General features: G+C 38.2%; 1 protein-coding gene across 14 annotated transcripts in view; it reads left to right on the top strand.

Annotated features, from left to right (window-relative positions):
• nrxn2a (neurexin 2a) overlaps positions 1-25,736 on the top strand; it is a 342,233-nt gene that overhangs the window by 45,582 nt on the left and 270,915 nt on the right. For all 14 annotated transcript variants that reach the window (XM_034311208.2, XM_026938618.3, XM_053240211.1 and 11 more), the window contains one exon: positions 17,466-18,683. In XM_034311208.2, coding sequence (XP_034167099.2) covers positions 17,963-18,683 — 721 coding nt within the window. In that variant the 5' untranslated portion in view covers positions 17,466-17,962. The remainder of the gene's footprint in view (positions 1-17,465; positions 18,684-25,736) is intronic.

Raw genomic sequence — 25,736 nt, 5'->3', positions numbered from 1 at the left:
TTTCCCCTTTGGTTTGCACACACCCATCTATCCAGTGGAACCATAGTATGATGACAAGATATTACGTAAAAAGTCATGGATTTCCATTACAAGTTAACACTAGCGAGATACCCTGAGATAAAACTGGTGGCAGGATCCCAGCATTTTGTGTCTGCAAGTCACCAGCAAGGCAGACAGGCTTGCTTTGGGTAATGATTTTCTCTCTGTAAAGATCTCTGAGATGCAGGTTGACTCTGATAAACGGAATTAGCTGCTGACTGTCTTTCCTTTTCACACTAGGTGGTTATGAGGAGCTGTATTGTTTGGCAGAATGAATTAAAGTTTGGCCTGATGGCTCCTCCTTTCCTCCTTTCTCTGTATCTGCTCCGGCTCAGCTCGAGTATCCGTCTGAAATTTAGCCTTTGTTCTGGCTAATGTCCTATTAATTTCATGCTCTTGCACCCACTGAAAAAAAACACCTTGTGTCAGTTTTTTTCCTCTCCTTCTCTTTCATTCATCGAGTTGCTTATTAAGGAGATTAGGTTTCATGCAGACTCGCAGACTCTCCTCTTTTCTATTAGTGGAACAATTGGATATGGAATAGTACTTAGGCTTTGTTTATTTATTTTTTCATGTTTCCATAATCCATTTGGATTCGGTACATTGCTGTATCTTAAATTGGTGCGTAGCACATTCCGTCTTGATCGAAACGGTGTCCTGTACAACAAATCAAATGCTTGATGTTACATCTGCTCCAGGGTTGAGAGCATTTTTTAAATGACTCCCCTCTGACTCATCTGATGTTTTGGTTTACATGATATAGTTTTTTTCCCCCATCACTGAATAGCTGCTAGCTGTTGTTACAGGCATTAACCTCCAGACCCAGGGTTTACAGCACCAAGCATAAATCTCAGTGGAGCGTTGTGCGCCTTGGCTGAACATTTCCTTACATATGCAGCGTTTTGATTAATCGCGTATGGCATTGCTCCCGAAAGCTCCGGCTCGTCACCATCTGAGGCTATTAGTCACTGTCGCCAAGTCTGAATTTACGCACTGATTGCTTGTGCTATCTGTTCACAGTGTGGCCGTGTATGTATGTTACACCATACATTCCCGCCTCTGTATACTGTGCTGGAACAGGCTTCATCCACTTGTTTACAACATGCGGGTTTTACAGGTCGTGTGTATTTTACACCATTCTTTTTGTGCATCTTTCCTCATTTTTTTTGGACAGACTCTTGCATATTGTTATTCTCTCTTAAAGCGTGCTGCACACATACACAAACATGAGGTTTACATAGAATCTGTTTGTGTGCGATAATCTGTTTGTGTGCGATTTCTGCTGCAATTAGGCTGCCTGAAATCTTACTCTGGTCATAACACATACATCACGAATACATGCATCAGCTGTTAAAGGATCTTCAAAGGAAGATGAAATACAGCTGAATTATACACTTTCTACGTGATATACCATATCTGAGCGCTGTTAAATTCTCAAATCTGGTTGGTATTGAATCATTTTCTGTAACAGCAGAAAATGACAGTAGTTCTAGCTGTTCTAGTTCGATATGTTGAAGCCTGGAGATGTTTGTTTAAAATTTATGGAAGGAGTAGGGGTGGGCGATATGACAAAAATATCACATCCCGCTACTTGAACACATTTCTATGGTACATGGTACATGAATAATAATTATATATATATATATATATATATATATATATATATATATATATATATATATATATATATAACAAACCATTAAAACTAACTGCAAAATAGTAGTGTTGCATTAAAACTGTAAAAACTATGAACTGTATCTTGTGACGGAGATGAAGACGGATGCAAGTGCAGATTATTTATTTAAAAAAGTGTAAACCAGAACAACAAGGACGTGAAGACAAGGATCATAAACATAAACTGTGAATGAAAGGCAAGAACATACAGATTAGGGGCGATTACGGTGGCAAACGCGACAACACGAGCATTACAATAGACGCTTGACAGCTAGACACTGAGAAACTAGGACTGTATTTAGTTAGGGCTGCAACTAACGATTATTTTGATAATTGAATAATCTAACGATTATTAGAACAATTAATCGACTAATCAGCAATTAATTCAATGATTAATTAGTAGGTGTTAATCGATTATTCAACTTCTGCAATGGGTTAAAAGGTTGTCTTAAGCTTATTCTAACTAATAAATGAAAACCATGGAAATCCCTCCATCTTTTGAAAATGTCTTTTAATGAACATAATGCCAAGTGAATAGGCCAACCTCCTTCATGTTTTTGTTCAACACAAAATCACAAATACAAACCCTCACCTTTGTTTTAACCTTTTTGTTCCTTTGAGTATAATATAAAAATTAATTCAAAATAAATAAATCTCAGCTACATTACAAACAAAACATACAAGTTTGAATACAAGAAAAATGCATCTTAACTAATGGCCAGCAGCATTAAGGGGCTTTATGTGAAAAGAAAAAAAAAGGATTCTGTTAATGAAAAACAGAGCTTTTATTTGTGGATAAATTATTCCTTTAATGTTTATCTATTTATTAATTTTCACAAGCTTTACTCTTGGAATTCCTTAGCGTTATGATAAACACAAGACTAGACCAGAGCTAGGTCAAGTGTTTAATATTAACTAGTTTGCTCCAGCTGGAGCACACTCACCTTTCACTGCTTCCAGCAACTCTCATGCCAGGATGTTTCCTCTTTAAATGTTCCAACATGCATGTTGTGCTCCCATGGAATACCAGTTCTGCCTTTCAAATGTTACACCAGGCAGCATTTTTTGTTTTTAATTTCGTAGACCTTTCACACACTTTGCTGTATTGAATTGGTTTGGACATTTTCTCTTAGCACTGTGTCTTCTGCTAGTGGGCTACACCTGGGCAGGCTGCATTATGGTCTTGCGCTACAGCACTCCACTGGTCAAACTGCGTTATTGCTGGACCTTACGTTAGGATCTATGAGATCAAACGTCAATTCAACAATAAAAATATTTGTCGACAGTTTTTTATTGTCGACATTGTTGATAACGTCAACTAATCATTTCAGCCCTATATATAGTGGTGTTAATCACGGTGTCACGAGACACAGGTGAGCGTACATGACATGTGACATGTGACATGCTGGGGCTGATGGGTAGTGTTGTTCGGCGCCCCTCTGGCACTATCATGACAAACTGTTAAACTTTTTGTCAAACTTGTGTTTGATGACACTTTTATTTAATGCCTACAAAAACCAAACTGTAATACTGAAAATGGCAAAAAAAAAAAAAAGAAAAAAATGTAAAAAATTACAATTCTAAAGAGTAAGTATTTTTTTTTTTTTTTTACATCAAATCAACTGCTTCGATTCAGTTCAATTTAGTTTGTAATTATTAAAAACAGTTTTAAAAAATTACCAGTGATATCTCAGATAAGCATATGGTGGTATAATTTATCACAATAATTATGATTATATCATCATATTATCCAGCCTTGGCATTTTGTAAGAGTCTGCAGTTTCTTAGTATCATGACACACTTTTTGTTTTATTACTTGATAAGAAAAAAAAGAGAGGCTGATGTGGGTGTGTTTATCGCTGTTACGACAGAAGTGATAACAAGAAACTTATTTTGCGGATGTTCCGCAGCATTAAAAGTATCTAGAAACAGATAATGTAGTAGTTCTATAGGATATGTTATTCTTTAAAAAAAAAAGAAAGGTTAATATTGGCAAATTGATGATATATGAGGAATAAAACAACTTGAGATGTGCTGTTATTGGAAATTAATCACCGTCACACCACCCCACTGTGTTTTATTCCTTATTCATGTTCTTCTTGAAAACTAATTGGGACTCTAATGACAAGTCCGCCATATTAATGACCTCCACACCGATTACCTACTGACAAGAGAGTCTGCCATTAAAAACACATTCATCTGTTTGGTACTAATCTTGCATTTCTTCTTTAGGGTTCTTCTTTAAGGTGGATCATTTTCATTATTTCGTGCTTTTAGTAGTGTGCATGATGGACTTAGTAAATGCAGCATTGAAGTCAGACACATTTCTCAGCTGTATCAAGTTGATTTTGCGCTGCAGTTCCTCACATATTTTTTGTTGTGGACAATAATAATATGATTATGTTTTGAAAGCAGTGGTCGTTGCTGCATAAAGAATGATTTTAAAATGTTTGATTCAGTTTTGACAAGTCATGGCCACACCCGTAGTGTCAGCTTGTATATTTCTTGTTTTGTGCACGAATATCTGTTTTTGTCCTATTTGTTCATTTTAGTGTGTTTTTCCCTGAGTGTAATTGCCTACCCTGCATGGTCTGCTTTATTCCCAAGGCCTCTTGGCTATGTGCTGCGTTTGTCAGTGGATGGCTCTGGCCGTGAGATGGCCTGCGTCAGCACATTTGTATCTGGAGTGCCTGGTGAGATTGCTCTCCTGGGCACTGTCCACTACCCATTCATCTCCCGCAGCCTTGGGGCTGATCCTCCACCTCTAAGCCCATAGAGAGTGAGGGGGAGCTGGACACAATCCGGCTGGCCTGGCCTGAAGAAAGGAGCTTAAGAGCTCCGATTTAAATTATTGCCCCATTGTCGATATTTAAACCACTGTGTGTAAGGCAGAAACTGGGAACTGATGGCGACTGAAATGATACAGCTGCCTCTGTATCAGTAAAGTCTACAACTCTTTTTTTCCATTTTTTTACTTTTAAACTATTATTGAGTAACAATTCAAAACTGTATCTCTTTTGACACTGTGTCTTTCATTCTTTCTGTTTCTCTCAGCGCCTGTCGGTCACAGTCAGTGAGGTCTGTACCTGCTAATTCCACTCAAGGAATATTTTGTCAGTGAAGCAGGTGTGGCCTCTATACTTGTGAAGGAATAGTTTCTCAGTGCCTGTTAGTCCCAGTGAAGAGGAGTTGCTGTTGTACATGCTAGTTCTAGTAAAGGAATATTTCCTCAGTTCCTATCAGTCACAGTGAAGGGTTAGTTGCTGCTGTACCTACCAGATCCAGTGAAGAAATATTTTCTCAGTACCTGTTAGGCCCAGTGAATAGGTGTGGCCTCTATACCTGCTAGATCGAATGGAGGAATATTACATATCACGAAGACATGGCCTATGTGCCTGTCAGTCCCAAATAAGGAAGGTATAGCTTTTGTGCTGTCAAGTGAAGTTGTGGTTGCTGTGCCTGTCAGTACCAATGAAAGAGGCGTGGCTTGTGCCTTTCAGTCTTTTTTCTGTCGGTCCCTGTGAAAGTGGCATGGCCTGAGTCTTTCACTCTCGTGGCCTGTGCCTGTCAGTGTCATAGCAAGGGGCGTGGCCTGTGCCAGTCAGTCTCGTACAAATAAACATTGCTTTTCTTCATATAAGTCAAGTGGGCTATTAGATGGGGCTATATGCCTATCAGTCTATGTTAAAGCCTCTGTGTCTGTTATTCCTAGTGAAGTAGGCATGACCTACATGTCTCTTAGTCCCAGTGAAGGGGCTGTGGCCTTCCACTCCAAAAAGCTAATACTCTTTATTAAACAGTGAATCTTATTGGATTGCACTGGTGCTTATTGCATCCTAAAATGTACTGTAATGAATCACTGACTTGGATGTTGAGATACATTACGATGCACATCATGTACACACTCCAAAAGGTTTCTTTGTGATGTGTGTGTGTGGTGTAAGCTTCAGCGATCAGAGCTCATTATACTCTAAAATCAAACATGCTTGATAAGGTCAAGGCAGTGTGAGGCTGACCCTCCTACATCACACACTTTTAATGTGGAGTTTTTGAATGTTAGGTGTGTGTGTGATCTTTTTTCCTTACAAACTGTGCTGTGTGATCATAAATAAATTTGCACTCAGACATGTTAGCCTTAGCAGTTAATGCTAATGCTTTATTTCCTTTAGACACATTGGGATTATGTATGGTTGTGCAAAATGTAGCACTGTGTACTGAGAACTATCATAAAGTCACAACCAGTTAGTCTTGACTAGGGATTGTATTGAGCAATTTAGCCAATGTCTGTTTTCAGGCCGACTCTAAGGCCCAAGTCAGAGCCGTGTGCTGGACAGAAGAGCTTATTTAAAGACCTTGCATTCACTCTTGAGAACTGTTGATCTTTCCGGGATTGATTTCCTTTGCGTTCAATTTGCTGAAGGCCTGACGCGCTACACATCTGCCATCCATTGTGAGGTGCTGAGAACACATATTGATCTGATTACCATGGAATGGCTTGTTCTCAGCCGTTTAAGGAAACACTGGCGGAGAAGTGTGAGAGGAATCGCTTATAGGAAACCACATAGCTCTATAGCTGGAGATGCCCAGATATATTGGCCTACAATTGATATTGGCTGCTAAAATAATAAAAAAAAAGCTATGCAAGTGGCCAATGGCTGGTTGTTTAGAAACTGCTAATTGTAATTGCTGATTGTTTCAGGGCAATTAAAAGTAAAGAAAATGTGTGTGAAGCAACACCACACCTGCATTTTTCTTAACATAAAAATTTCACAACCCTTTGTTGTAACAAAGTACCTTTCATATAAGTGTTTCTGTAGTTACTCTGTAGTTAATATTCTTTAAAGGGTATTTTAGCCAAAAAAAAACACACATTATAATCATAAATACATTCTTACACAAGATTACCGCTGCATTTTGTTGATACACGTGATTACTGATGGCTTGTGCACCTTCTACAGGTTAAAATTTCCAGTTGGCTGAGTTTTTGGCCCAAATGCAAACAGTTGGCGTGAACGATTGCTCGACCATGTGCATGTGGTCTGAAGTTCCTTCAGTTCCCCACTCACAGCTTAAGCTGCCATTTATCATTTATAACAAGGGTTTCACATTATCCTGTTATATACAACCTCCAATTAAATATGTATAGAGACATAAAAATAAAACTTGGAAGGAAGTAAAAGAGATTGTTGGTGCCTCTGTTTAATGTACACAGTTAGTTCAGTTAGCTTGCTTTGCTAAAATGCCAACAAAGCTAGTACGGGCCTAACATGTAAATCAACTGTAGTGACTGGTGTGCTAAGATTAATTCTTCTGTGACACAAGCAATTGAAAGTGCCATAAAATTTTAAATTTAAAATATTAAATATTTGGATTTAATAGCAACTTCACACCCATTGGTCCGTTTGCCAAGTCCGAATCAGAGCGAAATTGAGACTTTGCTATCTGATTTGTTTTGGTTTCACACTATGCATACATTAAAGGTACAACCCATTCCCATGTGCATGAGGAAATCACAAAAACCACCCGAACATGGAAAACACAGAGCCAGCGCCAATAAATTAATAGATAGTTATATAAATAATAATTTACTATATCAAGAGTTTATTTTTTCTTTTGGTTTGTCAGGCCAAATATCCACAAAACATCACATTTCTGCATATCACGTACCAGATAACTGTACTGTATGTATTTTTTTTTTTTTTATCAGCTAACAGTTTTGACACTTTCCACACCAGCTAAAATATTTTCCTGCACAAGATGGACCTGCATTTTGGTGCACTTTCTTTTCATGAATCTCTGCCATCCAGAAGGTACGGAGCTAGCTTTATTTATGCACTGACGAGTCTGCTGCCTAATCCTGGCTCCATTTTTGGCCTCTGCCAGTGACAGGCAACAAATGAGAAAGCTCAGCAGGATTTGAGGAATCACACGTACAGTATCTGCTGCGTCTCGACCCTGCTACCCTCTTGGCACTCGACGTAGCACTATTTCAGACCCAGGTCTCCAGAGACCTTTTCATCCTCTCAACCTGAAAACACTCCTCCATCTCCCCTGCCTCGTCCTCTCCACCTCCCGCCCACGCCATACACCTCCAGGGGAATATTCAGCACAAGATACACGATCAAGATTAAACTGTTTCCTCCTTTCCCCAATGACAGATAACAGTATGACACAGCACATATTTTCAGCGTTTATTTGTTGCCAACTCTGCATTATGCTGAAAAACTCCCCCCACACACACATGCACCCAGAGAAGGAATTGGGGGAAAAAATGTGCTGTCTCTCTTCCTACAGTATGGTTCCTTTCTGTACCTGCAGCAGGCCGAGAGAAGCAGCACTGCACCATTTTATATTTTCCACTGCCTGCTTTACATCTGTTTATTCTACAATTATGTTCTGCCTCTGCATCAAAGGAATTCTTAGCATATACGGTAATTGGATCTTATGGTTATATGCTTTACCCTGTCATTACAAGCTTGACAGTTTGTCAGTGACTGGACAGCGCAGCTGCTGCTGGAAATAGAATAGCGATATGTCAATCAAAAAAAAAAACACACCTCTCTCTTTTCGATCCTCTCCTCCTTGTTCTGTGAATAAATAATCTATATTATTTATTCATTCTCACTTGCTGCCAAGCCTGGAGAAGCCGCATGTGTGTATGTGTATATATATATATATATATATATATATATATATATATATATATATATATATGTATATATATATATATATACAGTATATATATATATATATATATATATATATATATACACACACACACACACACACACATGCCATGTCCATTTTATAATTTTCATATCAACTCTGCCTTTGAGCTGTGTATGCAGCTCATAATATTACTTAGATTTTTTTATTATGAACTTTATTTCTGTCTGCTATGGCTTGTTTCATAATGCCTTTCTCTGTCTCCTTCTGTCTCCATGTGCTGTCTTATTCTCTCATCTCATTCCAGGTCATATTAAAAACCTCTGTTATTTTAGGCCAGCTCTCTGAAGGAATGGGTTCCTTGCAATTGATCTAAACTTGTTTTTTACACCTAATTTATAAGCTTATCATGGTAATGTACTTCTGTAACTGCATCACCATACTGGTTTAACATAGCATAAGTAACGAATGGAAGACTTCAGGGTATGCTGATGTAGGAAAATAATCAACGACAGGGTGGTGTGATGCAGCCTGATACGATGCAGAGTTTATGTCAATTATGTTGCTATAACAGCATGTCCTGAAGAGTTATATTATTTCCTATACCACAGCCATTTGCCAACGATACCAGTGTTTTATTAATTCGGAAATAGTTGAGCGTTATAATATTTGAATATTTGCACCTTTATAAAACTTTCTTTACCACATAATGATCAACTTGTCAAAATAATATTCAACCTTTTATAGCACTATAATGCATATTTTAAAGTTACATTAATAAATTAATCAATTAGGTTGCACATATATATTTCTTCAGTTCAAACATGGAGACATGTTTTTGTGTTCCTCCTTTGCATTCCATAGTCATAGCTTCACCTTGCTTACACTTCAGCGTCTGATAGCTAAAGCTCACAGCTAAGGTAGCTAGCTAGGGTTAATTGTGGTTGGGACTGAATTTGGCTGTCAGCTGTCTCTGTTTTGACATACGTTCAAAAAAATAAGATAAAGGCAATGTTGTCGTGAAAGTCATGTGCACCTCTGGTTGGTCTAAACTGCCCTGCAATCATCTGTCAGTTATTCCAATTGACAACATTTTTATAAACATTTTTGTGTTGGCCCTTCAGGTTGACCAGCAGGTTGTTTCTATAGAAATGATAACGTATTAAAATAAGCACATTAATCAGACTGCTGTTATAGAAAATTAATCAATGACTTCTGACCAATCAGAATTGAGCATTCAACAGTGCAGTGGTATAATTATAAATGAATTCTATTGTATGCTTTAGTATCAGTCAAGGATATCACTATAATTATAACACCATAGGCATTTGGTTATAAGAAGTTTTTGAGACATTTAGTAGTATTACTCTACTTTAGCTCAAACTGCAGCAACTCATTCCGGCAGTATGTTGGCAGCGGGGGTGTAGGGCAGGAAGTAGAGGTGCACCCTGGGGTACCACAGGAAAAAGAAAGCTACAAATGTGAACATGAACAGCCTCACTTCTAGACATTTTTGCACTGTAGATAGACTCCAAGTTTTCTAGCCCACATGATGTGCATACATACATAGACGCTGCTTCACTGCAGTGTATCTCTTATTCAGAATGTAGACTATACACACACACAAAAAAAAAACACCATTACATCATGTCTCTGATGGGATATGGAAGTAAAACCTGAAATAAAATGAAACATAAAATGCTGATTTGAGACGAAGTTGAGAAGAATGTCAAGCAAAAAAAAAAAAATTACAAAAAAATTATGCTTTTCATGTACCACTGTTTTGTTTCATTGTTACAGTGATCAACTTCATGTCTCATCTGCCAGCTTGCTTGGGAGGATATAGTAGGCTACTAGTTAACTGTAGTACAGGAGATTTGGGGGAATAAAAAATAAAAAGCATGCCGAATGTTTATCTTGATCATTATACAGTTAAATTATAGTGAGTAACTATAAGTAAATTTTGGAAGGTAATTTGAATTTAGTGTTAACCTTTTGTTAAAAAAAATAGGTATTGTTAAAATTAGTCTAGCATTAGTTGATGAAACACAATTGCAAATTTTGTTAACAAAAGCTGAACGTGTTTGGTCAATTTTAGTTTGGTGGTTCTTAAAAATTTCCAAATAGCAATTGCATTAATTTCCTGCTTTAATACTGTTTTAATGTATCCATTATTGTCTTCTTAAAGCCCTTTTCTTTCTTTCATATATGTTGCTTCTTCAGCTTCAACTTACTCTTTTACCTAACACTTTTAGTACAGTACGATTCTGGTGAATGAGGCAGAATTCAAGTGTGTATACTCATTTGGCCAAATCTAAGAATTGTAGTTATTATCCATAGGGGGGGTAGTAGGTGTAGGTACACATGAAGGTAACATCAAACAAAGATGATCCATAATCAATAACGATGATATGGACATGAGTTGGAAAACTGAAATAAACTTGGAACAGAAAATAAAACTCAAAACTGCACGATATTGTTGGCAAGACATCGTTAAGATACTAAGACATAACAGGGTGTAAATAGACAGAATAATCAAAAGCTTAACAAAGAACACATGAACACAATAGGCAAACAACCAATGACAGGACAGGGGTGGAGACAGGACTAGAACCAAATCAAAGGCACAACATAAACAAAAGCACATGGAGCAACACAAGGGCAAGCAGTACTCACTGTGCTGAAAGAAGGAATTCATGACAAATTAAGCAAGTTAAGCTAATGCTTCAGCAATAGCTTAGCCAAACTGATCAGTGCAGACAGGTCAGGAATGTCCTCTGTGGAACCATTTGGTGCTTAAGGCTGATATTTTGATAAATTGATTAATAAAGAAGCAGTGAAAATCTAATATGAAATGTCCCCTACCCTATATAATGTAATTTATATAGCTTTTACATTCTTTACAGTGCACCGTATATCAAATTGGGGCCATTAAGGATTGACTACAGTATTTAATGTGTGCCTTTTCACCCAGTGAAGTGTGTCCACTACGGGTGTGCATAGGTATTCAAATACCTTGAGGAGACAGTGTTCACTGACATCCATGCTAAGTCCTTAAAAAACATATATGAAAAAAAGGAAACATGTCTGTCAGTATACTGATGCTGGGAGCAGCACTGTTGTAGTGTGCATGTTAAAGGTGTGCAACAGGACTAAAATCTCATGCAGTCGGGAGGTCAGATATGAATCGCCCGAAAGAAGAGATATAATGCATTTCCAGTCATGTGTATTACAACTCCTTTACAGTCTTAAATAACAACAGACACAAATCAGGTACATCTGGTTTGCAGATTAAGTCTGTTTTACACCAGGGAGACCATTTTACATCGTTTCTGACATGTGGAGTCTTCATTTATGTTTTATTCACTGGTTTAGTAAATATAATGTGCAAATATATGTACTGACAGATAGAAATTTGCATTGTCACTGCAATCTCATACAGTAATATTAATATAATATTAATATTAATCATAAAGTATTAATCCAGTGACATTATCAGTTCTGGCAGTTATAGCTTTAACAAAGTTTAACAAAGAATTTTCCTGACACTAGAACGCATGCTGTTGCTGTTGGCCTACAGGCCAAAACAGTGAGCTGGCATACAGTAAAGGCTTTGCTCTTGTGTTTGATATTTCTATTCCTGGATTCTGAGCTCAGGTTACTGTTTCACAAGTTCTCCATACAGTATGTGCATGCGGATTTTCTCCACATTCTCCGGATTCCTCCTACCTTCCAAAACTGTGCTAGTCTAGGTCAGGTCACTGTCTAAATGAGTGTGTGAATGTATGTGGATGGTGCCTGGGTGTATTCCCATTTTGCACCCAGTGTTCCTGGGATAGGCTCCGCGTAGTGGAGATGAATGAATATGTTATATTAAAGATCTTTTCCTAACTTTCCTTTCATTCTAACACTTAAATGAATATCTCTTGAATTAGGCATGTGATATGAAACATGTCAAAACTACATTGTTTTATTTGTTTCCCTACCATAATCAGCTAATAAGTTTGTTTGTAAGTTTGCTAAAATTTGTTAACCTCATTACACTTCATCATTAATTTTAAGTACAAGGGTGAATTTTTATTTTGTTGTCAGAAACTGTTCATTTGTTTCCCCCATTTTCTCCCTAGTTTGCCAACCTCTGCATCTTTACAGACTTCTACTCATGCACAGGGCAGTGTAACACACTCAGAGGAAAGTACTATCTGCTCTCTTTCACATACCTGAGCTCACAGGTGCCAACAGTTGGCTAGTGTTGCTGTGATTGACAGGGGAGAGAGCATAATACCATCCCTCTCACCTAGAGAGCACAGCCAATTTTGCTCTCTTGACTCCCGGCATTGTCTGGATTTGAACTTGCCATCTCCTGAACTCCGGGGACTACCTGCTCTGCTGTACTGCCCCTAAAAACATAATGCCAAAATACAATGTCAGTTTTCCATGCAGTTACTACAAACAAATGGCCTGCATATTCAACAAGATTATTTTTGGATGAAAATCTACGAATACGGAATTACTTAGTGGCTTTCTAACCTTAGCGCTTAGAGTCGCTGCCGCAAGGTATGTATTGTGAGAGCTTCTGGCAAAAGGGGGCAGGTGGGCTATAAAGAAAGAAGAAGGAAAGGTCTAGTCTGGGTCACACAGCCGTAGCCAAGTCAAAGAGTTTGCACTCCAGTCTGAACTCTTTGTCTTTGAACTCGTCCATCATGACACACAGGTCGGGTTAGCCAAATCATCTGGGACAGTCTGCTTTGAGCTTGCTCTCACTGACCTCTTTATGGTTAAATGGGATTTCAGCTGCATCTCAAGCTGCGTTACTGATCTCGCATCCAAAACTGGGTGACTGGAGGATATCAGTGGTGAAGCTGGCTGTGTTTCTCTCTTTGGTCATGGTGCTGAATGGCCACTTACCTTTTTTGCCAGAGCACAGATACTTCACTTAATGTCAGTTTCCCTCACTGTATAGCACGATGCTGCATACATCTGCTGTTCACACTTCGAGCCTGCTTGGAGAACACTTAGTGAGGAGACATTTCTCTGGAACTGTCATTTGTGGCATGTGGGTGGCTGAGGAACCCTTTGTTTTTTAATCATGCAGATTTGATTCATCTAATTAAAATGAACAGAGAGAGGAAGGAATGTCAAGCAGCCCTGCAATTGTTAATTGAAAATAAATCGACTAATCCATGTGTGATCTTTAAGTATAAACTAGATAAAAGGAACCCCTTGTACCTCTTCAAGAGGTGTCTGTTTGCAAAGGTCCTAATTTTACATGCCTGCTGTGGAAGCATTTCTATCTCAGTGCATCCCCGTGCTTTGCTTCCATGCTGCTTTCTTACTGCAAATTTGGCATCTCTGATATACCGAAATATTGATTTTGGAAGAGAGTTGTGATCAGGACCTCAAAGGGACTGCAGGTTTTTTTTTTAATCTACTGCATTTATCTGTAGTGTATGTTTGAGTACCATGGACAATGATTTCAATATACTGAGAAACTCAATCGATAACTGCTTATGTGAGTAACTTGTTTTCAATTCAATTCAATTTTGTTTGTATAGCACTTTTAACAACAGACATTGTCAAAGAACAGATTTACAGAAATTTCTATTTAGATCCCTAATGAGCAAGCCAGAGGTGACAGTGGCAAGGAAAAACCACACGAGGAAGAAACTTTTAGAGGAACCAGACTCATATGGGACTCAAATGAGACTCAAACCCATCATCTTTTGGATAGTGAGATTATAAATCCTTACTGGATACTATGAATTCAAAACAGTAAAGCATATTCAGTATGAGTATCATAGTGTTTATGATTACAGTAGCATTTCTTAGGGTCTACAGTAACCGGGTGAGATTATCCACTCAAGAAAGGGTGAGACTTGGGCATAATTGCAATCTTTAGTCTATCCGTCAGTTTAAACGTTTATTGTTGGAAGTCAACTAGGGGTGGGCAATATGACAAAAATATCATATCATGATTCTCAAAGACATTTCTCTCATACACAGTATGTACTGCAGTATACAGTATAGCAAACTGCCAGCAAAACAGTAATGTTGCATTTAAGAAAAAAAAGATGCTTTATTTAATGTCAATAAAAATAAATAAATAAATAATTGTTTGTTTGTTTGATTGATTGATTCTTCCCCCTCTCTTTACTCTTTTCTCTTTATAAGTGGTGGTCGGTGGGCTCAGTGGGTAGGTTGAGGGTGGACTAAGTAGGTTTTGTGAGTAGATTGGTTGGATGGATGGATGGATGGATTGACTTAATTGATCTCCAAGTTGAAATTTGGGGTGGGGGGCTTGAGGTTGGACAGGGGCTTTGTGGGTTGTTAAATGTGTTTTTAATTGAATTGCAATTTGCCATTTTCTCTTTCCTGAATTTATTTGTAAAGTATTTATCTTTGTATATTTTAAAAAATACCGTTATATTTTTGTATTTTTTTTTAACTAATATTTTTATTTATAAAAAAAATAAAATAAAAAATAAATATACGTTTTTTTAAAGGAATTGATTTAAAACAGGAAAACATTTCCACTGATTCCACATTTTAAGAAATTGTAACATTTTAACAATTGTACAAAGTATAATTTTTAACATCAAATCAACAGCTTCTAGTCAGTTTGCAATTATTTAAAAAATGTAAAACTGGATTAAAAAGATATCATGATATCCATAATATACATTTATCATAATATCGATATTATATCATCATATCACCCAGCCATAAGTCCAACCAACCCTTAGGCATCCATTTTAAGTGATTTTTTGAGTAGGCAGGTTTTTGGTTTGTTTTCTCTGCACATTGAAACACACTGAAATTCTTGACCATAGTAATCACATACTCTTCAGATGCATTAGATAATTATGTTGAAAGATGCTGTCCTTTATGTGGTTATATATTATTATAGCCCTGGCAACAGTGCAATACAGATGACTTGCGCCGCTATGACTACACAGAAACATGCTGAATGGTTTGTTAGGTCTGGCTCCCTGGCTCTGCTCATCATTATGCTCCATGATGAAGTGATGCATCATGCTCAAGGGCAGATAATGACCTTAATGACAAAGACTGAGCAGAAGGAGAGAGCAAGCGAGAGAAGGTGCGAGGATGGGATTTGTCTCTATTTGGAATCCTAACATAGCTGTAATTAAAATGTACATTATGTTTAACAAGGCCATATCTCTTCAGCTCCAAATGAGAAATACGCCGAGTGAAAGCATGCTGACATTGGCTGGTGTTATATGAGGTATGAAGGAAACACTAAGCATAACTCAAGGTTCACATGATGCTTTGCGTGTGAATACAACATGCCTTTTTTGAAAGCTTTGTATCGAGTGTTCATGGTCCCCAGGAAAACGTAATCCACTGCTCATCTCCTGTGTTAAAAAAGAAATTACATGGATGATATATTTGAATTGGCAAAGGACTGACTGTCATAGGAGGCAATCTGATCTAAATTGAACTACTTTTCATTCCAATTATTCTGGAAGTGTCTCATTTCCCCTCCCACCCCCTTTCTTTTGTGCAGAACAGCTGATGAACACTCTGCAGGCAGCATGAAAGACATTAATAGTTACTAAATCCTGTGGCTCCTGCACAAAATGCAGATCTTTCCACAGGGATTACTTTCCATAGATACATCATGTCTGTTTCATTGTTTCCCTGATTTTCTAGACTGAGAAAGCTCTAGATCTCTAGTGCAATTTTTTTAACAGTGTTTGTTGGAAAGTTGCCCACCGAGGAGAAGACACCACAGTAAACAGACAGAAAGCTGCTGTTATCACTTTTGAGGTCTTTAGAGATGTATTGTGCATGATCGCGGTAATTAATTTGAAGCAAATGAGAAATTAGGCTCACATTTAGTGTGATGGAGTTAATTTCTCGGGGTGTGTGAGGCTGAGTGCATTGTACAGACTCTAATTCTTCTTGAAGCTGATGAGACCCGGGATGGGTCTGAAGGCTTTTCACTTTCTGAGCATCAAGGATTCTTCTTAACCCAAAGCAAGATGCCATGATCTGGCACTGTTTCACCATGTTTCCAGTGCCTTGTGCCTGACCGAGTTTCCAGTGCCTTGTCAAAAAATTGTTGTTGATGTACATGTTTAAAAGACTCAGCATGGAGTGGATGATGAATATTCATCTCTAATTTGATGCAATACTCATGATCTACACTGTGAACTAGGACTGCATTGATACTATTTTTTTCAGACTGAGTATGAGTACAATCAGAGGTACCAGGGGAGATGTTATTTAGCTCTCTTTATGTTTCCCTGGTTTACATATTGGCCATGAAAAGTGCACATGGGCATGTTCATACACATGTTCATACACATGAGCATGTTCATACACTTGCTACTAGGTTCATTCTCTGTAAATTTAGCAAGTCGAAATGGTTGAGAAATAAACTGCACCTTGACTCTTGAGTAAAGTGTAGACCATGGAGGTGTGTGTATCTCAGTGCTCGCTCAACTGAACTGCTCTCATGCATAACAGTTTCTTTTGTGTGTGCACGATTCATGGCACCTTCTGCTCATTTTTTTCCTTTGCACTAACTTTGCACTCTTTTTGATACCGATCAGGTAGACACTGTTTAAACACTATACGATTCTTTATCAGGGTACTTGTGTTGAAGAAGATGCCATAGTTCCTCCTACGGAGAACAGTTTGCAGTCTGCTTTGCATCTGGATCGCTGTCATTTTGTGTCGTCTGTTTATAGGTGTGACAATGTACAATAGTATCACGTGAGCATTTTGTATGCATTTTGTATTAATATGGGAATGAGTAAATAAGCACAGTTCCCTACTGTGCATCCCTACTGTGAACAGTTGCACTGCTATGTGAAACATAGTATTAAACATTGATTTCTTCTTCTTCTTTTCCTATAATAGTATGGACTGGAATAGATATTTTGCTATCCATTTGATCAAACATATAATATAGCTAATGAAAGGACTCGTGTCAGGAATACAAATAATATTTTTTGATCTATTATTACTGTGGTTTTTATGTATTCTTTGCTGGCTTTCAGTGTTTATTCATAGATACTAATGGGGATTTAACATCTTATTTGCTTGCTTTTTTACAGGCCTGGGCAACAGAGGATTGTGGGAATGGCATCTATCCCCGCTGTGGTGTGTCTTTGATCAGTGGAACATTGGCAACCCGTCTCTGGAAGGAACAGTAGAATGAAACAGAGTGAATGAAAGTCATGTGTTCCAACTGCATTACCACCCGCAAACAAACCAACAGCGAATGAAACCCAAAAATTAATTCATTATTCACCTAAATCTGTGGTGTTGCCAATTTAACATGTGGAATCAAGTAACATTTTGAGTCAGTCTTGGATTTTGGAGGACTTTTCTTAAATGTATCCTTCCATGGAAATACTCAGAGAAAAATCAGGATGGAGAATCAAGTCAAAAGAAACCTTTAGATACTAGGGAGTTTTAGAATCTGGGGCCATCTATTTGCACAGTGCTATTTTCGAAAAGGCCAAATACATTAACACGCCACGCTGGGAATAAATTTCTCCTCTGCTGTGGAGAAACGGAACATTAGAAAAAGGATTAGGAGTGTGCTTGAATGATGATGGCAAGGAAGTGGAGGTGTAGTGGGAGGCGGCTGAGGATCTCAGCGCTGCTGTTGCTGCTGGCGGCTTCGTCACTGGCACTGGAATTTGACGGCCTTCCAGGCCAGTGGGCGCGTTATGGGCGTTGGGAGGCTGGCGCTACGGGTGAACTGAGCTTTGCAATGAAGACCAATGTGAGTGAATCCGTGCTTCTTTACCTGGACGACGGTGGCAACTGTGACTTCCTGGAACTGCTGATCAGTGACGGTCGCCTGCTGCTGCGTTTCGCCCTGCACTGCGGTGAGCCCGCTACGCTCCACATGGAGACACGTGTCAGTGACCAGCGCTGGCACCGGGTGCAGCTGGCACGGAACTACCGCCACACCATGCTAACGGTGGACAGTGAGGCAAAGGTGGCCGAGGTCAAATCCAAGCGTAAGGAGATGGTGGTGGCAAGTGACCTTTTTGTGGGTGGAATTCCTCCCGACGTACGCCTTTCCGCTCTTACCTCCAGCACCGTCAAGTACGAGCCTCCATTCCGGGGCCTGATCGCCAACCTAAAACTAGGAGAAACTGCTCCTGTCCTTCTGGACAGCCAAGGTGTGAAGATTGACCTGGAGTACCTTTGCACCAAACAGAACCCCTGTAGCAATGGAGGACACTGCTCCGTCTACCAGAACGATATCCTGTGTGACTGCACCAACACCGGCTACAAGGGAAAGTACTGCAGTGAAGGTAAGCCTGGCTAGAAGTAGGAATACACATTGACAATTTCCATGAAGTACAATGAAGGTTAACTGTTTGGTCCTGAAGGGACTCTACAGATTTAGGAGTTTCTTAATCATAATTAATGATTTGGTTGAGTGTTTTCCTTATCTTTCTTCTTCGCTTAGCTGGAGTGCCAGCTTGACTGCTGAGCAGAGATCATGTGGGTGTCCAGGCTGTTTTTGGAATGATGAAACAGTCTTGTAGTGAAGAGCTGCCTTCTGCCTGTGGCTAGGTCTACAGTTGAAACTCTCTAAAACATCATTATGGTGACTTATTCATGACTTAGATGCATGGTTAAATACAAAATTTCGAATGCATTTCTTTCCAAGTGTGCTTGCGAGCTATGTCCAGCCTATAGTATCTGATGCTTTTAGAGTTTATGAGTTATATGCTGCTTTGGGATCTCACATTCATTTTAATGGGCCAGTGATAGACCAGAATTTATAACACAAACTAGAGATGCATTGATTTTCTTTTTTTTAACAGATTGAGTATGTGTACATGTTTTTTAGATACTGATACTGCTAGCGAACTGAGCAACCTACGTAGTATTAATTGAGCAGGGACGGCACAAAACATGCTCTTTAGCTATGTTTATTTTTCCCCAGTTTAGCCTCCATAGTAATCAGGAAAAGCGCACACTTGCATGTTCACACACTTAGTCTAAAAGGTTCAACATTTATAATGTTAGCTAAAAGAAATGCACTAGCTAACTACGTTAGTTACCCTGGATTGAGTATGGTTGCCGTGGAGAAAAAAGCGCTTTGGAAAATCGCTTCCGTGCAGCTGTAAGTAAAGTATATTTCACTGCCGACATTGCATCAGAATCCCTTGTTGTCAAATAGTGGCTGACCATCAAGAACAACAGTATTATCTGTAGACATTTCTTTTTTTTGCCAAGGTGAATTTCACCTTGCTTCGTGAACAAAGTGTAGACCCTGGAAGTGTGCATGTGTCATCCGTGCCCAGTGCTCGCTGAACTGAACTGCTCTCACAAGCAACATTTTCTCTGCCCACTTGCTTCACTGTTAAACACTTACCTTTGTGTGTGAGCAATTCACAGTAGCTTGAGCTTATTTTAAATGACTACGCTCGCTGACACTGTTCTGTGCTCTCAGGTTGTTCTCCCTCACACTCTCTATTAACGGTACTGTTAAACATCGTAAGATGTTTTAGCAGGTTACTTGTATTGTAGGAGAATGCTGTAGTCTTGATATTTTCGCAGAGCAAAGTTTGCTTTGATTGGCATTGTGCAATATGTCCACAATGTTGTCAGTTCAATTTGTGTCGTCTGTTCATTAGCACAACAACATACACTAGGATAACATCACATAGTATCATGTGGTAATGGAGTAGAAGTAAATTAGCATGGCATCAGACCAATAGCAGTAATGGTTTCAGTGCATCCCTAATACAAACAATCATCATAAATCTGCAGAATACAGAAGACTGTTGTCAGTTTTAAAGGCAGACATTGCATGTAAGTCTATTTCATGCATATTGTAGAATGCACATTAAAAGACTGGTTCATGTTAATTTGATGTTGGAACATGGTTGAGTGGTTACCATGTGCTTTAGGAAGTATTCAAGGTAACATACTGTGTGGAGGCTAATTAGGGTCATTCAACAGCGTGTCAGATCTTTGGAGATGTCACAAAGCGCTGTCATTATGAAAGTATGAAACGTAAGGCTAAATCTCCTTGGCTCTGTACGGAAATGCATTCAGCCTGTATGTCGCTCTCTAATTGAAGAATCAGTATGGATGGTGGCAGTGACTCATGCTTGGCTTTTTGCTCAAATCAGCCTCAGAATAACAATTTGGAAGCTGTGTGTGTGTGTGTGTGTGTGTGTGGCAAGTGTTTGTCTCCTCTTCAGTGAGGTGATAGCAGTATAGAGAAAAGCAGAAATTTAGCATGTACACTCCGAATTATGCCCAAATGTTTACTCAAAGGAAAAGAGATATGCAAGATCTGACACCAGGAGTTCAGGAAAAAAAATCTTTATTTTTTCCCCTCAAAGTTTCAAGAGCAAATTGTATTAGGCTGTTAAAATACAGTGTCGAAGGGAACAATCGATTCTCTCTCACCTTAAGTCCCTTTTACCTGAGAGATTATTCCCTCATAAGAGTTACACACAGACCAAACAGAGAATTATTCTTATAATCAAGAGTCAAACCGTATATCCTTTCTCCCTCTACTGATTCAACAAATCCTTGATGGAATTGTTTGAGCTCATCAAACAGAAACGGCTAATTACATGGACAGCCACAGAAAATTTGTCATCGTCTCAGAACCTGTGATGAACTGGAATTAAGTCTCACAATGTCCTTCTCACCTTTACCAAGCCCCTATCGTACTTTCTAGGTGAAATTGTTGGTACTCTTCACTCTCAAACTGAAGATGAGAGTGGGCTGAAGGTCCATATGAAGCAGTGCAGGTCTTCCCTACCAGAATGGGAAAGTAGGCCTAGGGAATAAATTACACATTGTCCTCTAGCATGTACATCATCTCCCATGCTAATGCTAATGAATCACAGCCAGGCTAATGAAGCCTTATCCCAATGCATAAAAAAGTGCATGAAAACTGCAACGCTTTTTAAATCATTGGTCCTGCTGGGAGCTGTTTAAGTCGGTGAGGTAACTTCCACAAAGCATAATAATTTAACCTATAACCAACAGCTCTTAAAAACTTTGGCCCGTCTCCAAATTGCAATTTTTTAAATCCTGGAAAAATATATATTTTTCTTTTTAAATGAAATTAACATTCATGAGAAATTTCAGTCAAGTTTCAATGTAACACAAAAAAGAAACAGCTCTTTCAAGTGTTCAACGACGTGCCGCTCTCCATTGATGATGCTGTTTTCAGAGTTAATCACTCTATCCTTGATTACAGGGAGCATCGCATTGTCTCCACAAGCTTGGTCTTCATAATATTGTCTAAAAGGTAAGATTTGTAACTGTACCTTTTGTAACTGCTTTTTTGGCACCCATTTTCTATGGCGTACCTCAAGGGTCAGTTATAAGCCCAATTTTATTCTCTTTTTATATGCTTATAACAATTTTAACCATTAATAAGCTATATCTGCTCATGACCAATCATTATTACAGTTTATTATACCTTTTTTATGATTTAAAGTAATGTAAAGTGTGGTTATAGGCAGGACACAAGTGCGTATACTCAGTGTGTGATTTATTAGGGTGAATCCAGTGATCAGCATCAAAATCCAGAGGTCAGAACACAGTCAGACAGCAACAAACCAGGATTAACTATGCTACAAATATAAGAAAATGTATGAGTCAGAAAACGGGACGAGAGGGGAACACGAACTAAGGCTCACAGTGAATGAGACAAAGACACAACTGGGTATAAATAGGCATATTTGTCAAGAATTAAACAGAGAACACGTGGACACAATCAGAAAGTAAATCAGTGAAAGGACAGGGGTAGAGACACGACTAGAATCAGAACAAAGCAAACCAAACCAAAGTACGTGACATGAACTTGAAACAAACAATATGAGCAGTGAAAGGGGAATTCATAACATCTAACTACGACCGAAACATAATAAATTAGCCTTTCTTTCTTCAGGGCACATATGCTAGATGTTGTGTGTCACACTACAGCAAGCTCTGTTTCTCTGTGCAGGGGGTGTGGACTGCACTGAAAACCCTTTGGTTTGCGTAATCCGTTAACACATTACATTGACGATTGTGGCTTCTTTGGGATCTATTTCTGTGAGTGGAGTGAAAATAAACAGAACATTACAATATTTGTACGTACTGTGTCCGAAATATCACTTAGTCGATATAAATTTTTTGTTTATAGAACTGTTGTACAAAAGCAACATCGCGTTTGTGCGATGATACTGAATCAGTGTGATTTGGCTGAATGAATATATATATTCATTTACTCTTGCTTAAATGTGCAAAGATTTCAGAATAATTTTTTTTTTCTTTTCATTTTCACCACCAGCTTATGTGCTTTTAAATGACATTTTTAGACCAGGTTATCATACTGTGAATTGTTCAAACCATAACACCCCTACAGCACAATTTCTCGTAATTGTGGTTCTCTGTCAGTCATTGCTGTCTAACCTGCTGTTAGTTTAAAATGTAGCTGTTAAGACTTCTAGCACTAGAAAAACAGGAGATGATATCTCTCCTATACTTGGCCTGCCTTTACTGGCGTCCCTGTTAAATAAAGAATTGATCTGACGGTTTATTACCAGTTTGTAAAGCGCTACATGGATTGGCACCACTTTATATTTATGACCTCCTCTGTCTCTGTTTCACTGGCCTCTTCAGACCAGTTCTTGTCTCTTCTACACTTATACTTTTTCTTTTACATCTGATTTTAGACCCATTTCTTTTTTTAGCATAAGACCCACAGTGCATAAGGCCCAGTCATTTATTGTGCTTCTCTTTCTATGCATTTCTTTTTTGTGTCCTGCTTACTTTCACATTATTTTAGTGTCCAGTCTGTCATTAGATTACAGAAGCCCTGGACTTGTAAATAATGATGATCTCATTATTTTGACTTCAAGATAACATGCCATTATTTTAACTTACTATCTTGTTAATTTGACATTATTTATTTAACTCATTACTTTAGCATTTGATTTAACCTTAACATCTCATTTTGACTTAATAACATGTTATTTCAAGTTATTATATCTAGTGATGGGCGGTATGACAAAAATATCAAATCACCATACTCAGAGTCTTTTCAGAAACTGCTGATGTCCTGGGATTTTCACACACCACATTCTCTAGAGTTTCACAGAATGGTGTGAAAAACAAAAAAAAAAACGTCCTGTGTGCGGAGGGTTTGCAGGCTGAAACACTGTGTTGATGAGAGAGATCAGAGGAGAATGACCAGACTGGTTTGAGAGGAAGTACATAATAACTCAAGTAAACACTCTACTGTGGTGAGCAGAAAAGTATCTCAGAAGGCACAACACATCAAATGGTGGGGTGGATGGCCTACAACAGCAGAAGACCACGTCAGGTTCCACTCCTGTCAGCCAAGAACATAAATGTGAGGCTATCTTGGGCACAGACTCATCCAAACTGGACAGATGAAGAAGACCAGCTGATTTTTTTCTAATCTTCAAGTGATAGATAGATAGATAGATCACTTTATTCATCCCAGAGGGAAATTCACCTGAAATGAAATAAAATAAGAATATATATACACATATATATATAACCACACACATATATATATATATATATATATATATATATATATATATATATATATATATATATATACAGTATTGTACAGAGTGAACATGAGAACAGGAAAGAAAAGGGAAAAATGAATAGAAGTAGTGGCAATGCATATGGATATGAATAGTGGATGGTGGTAAAGTTTAACTATTGTCCAGTGAGCTTATCCTTAGACTGGCTCATGCAAAATAGTGTCCCAGCACAGTGACGAGGTGTTGCACAATGTGATCTCTGTTGGTGCAAACGACCGCCTGTACCACTCCTTTCTACTCTTTCTACTTCTTGTCTTCCAGTAGGTCATGGAGGGGATGCTGTGAGTTTGTTGATTTTCCTCTTTTCCAGCACCGCCTCAAAACCATCCAGAGAGCAGCCAAAAACCGACCACCAGTCATCAGAAAATGTCCAGTTTTGATGAGCCTGTGCCCATGATAACCTCAGATTCTTGTTCTTGGCTGGCAGGATCGGACCCCAGTGTGGTCTTCTGCTGTTGTAGCCCATCCACCACAAGGTTCGATGTTTTGTGCATGCTGAGCTGCTTTTCTGCTCACCATGGTTGTAAAGCATGATTATATGAGTTACTATATCCTTCCTCGGAGCTCGAACCAATCTGGCCATTCTCCTTTGACCAAACATTAAAATATTTATTATTATTATTATTATTATTAATCTAAAAAAATAAAAATGATACTCTGATAAAGGAGAAAAAATAAATTCTGGAAATGTTAAGTTTAAAAAATAAAAGATTGAATGTACAAAATTTTACCATCAGCTGCTTCATTTTAACTGCTACTTAAAATAATAATAATAATAATAATAATAATAATAATAATAATAATAGGAAGAAGAAGAAGAAGTTACAGTGATATCCACAATATCTTAGAAAAGCATATTGTGACATATTTGTCACAATATCAATCATTTATCATCATATCAGCAAGCCCTAATTGTATTGTGATTCTGCAACATAGCACATTTTTTACAACCTGTGGTTTAGGACCTCCGTATTACTGTACATACTGTGGGTTTGTTTGTTTGTTTGTTTATTTATTTATACATTTACATTTGTAGAATTTGGCAGATGCCTTTGTCCAGAGCAACTTATAGACATGCTTTGTACTCTCCATCAAAAACTAAGAACTGAAGGTCTAAGAATACTATTACACTAAAATCCTGTTAGTTAGGTGTTAGCACAATGAGTTAGTACAGCAACAAAAATAAATATTACAAGTTATGTTTTAACTTTCAAAAAAAAAAAAAGCTTATTTCAGTGCTTGGTGAAGATTTGTAGATGGGCAGTGACTCAGCTGTTTGGACAGAGAGGAGAAGTTCATTCCACCATTTGGGTACATCTTGATGGTTGCCTTCCTTGTATCTTGAGGGATGGTAGCCATGCTAGAAGGTCAAAGGGAATGTGGTGCAGAGCTGGGTTTGATAAAGTCGAACAGGTTTTAATAACAGTTAGATTGCTTTTTACATTTAGTAAAACATCTGGTTTATTTCAGATGTTGTCCAAATTGAGAGGTCAAACTGATTTATTGTTTTGTTTTCAGTTCTGAAATAAACCTGTCATATCTAAACACTAGACATGGTTCTGATATGATACCCAGGATCAGTATTGAGGCAACACCAGTAAAAAATAGTGTCTTGGATATCGATCCTGTAACAAATGGAAAAAATTGGAACTGGATTCAGAATAGCTCCACCACTGGGTGGATCAGGTGGTCCCTCCATCCATCTGTCTGAGATTCTCATTAGCGTGATAATCTACACTAGAATGGTGGTTGAATGGT

Source organism: Pangasianodon hypophthalmus, chromosome 15, assembly GCF_027358585.1.
Source record: "Pangasianodon hypophthalmus isolate fPanHyp1 chromosome 15, fPanHyp1.pri, whole genome shotgun sequence".
NCBI lineage: Eukaryota > Metazoa > Chordata > Actinopteri > Siluriformes > Pangasiidae > Pangasianodon > Pangasianodon hypophthalmus.
Note: the sequence above shows the minus strand (reverse complement) of the source record. Positions and strands in the feature narration are given on the sequence as shown.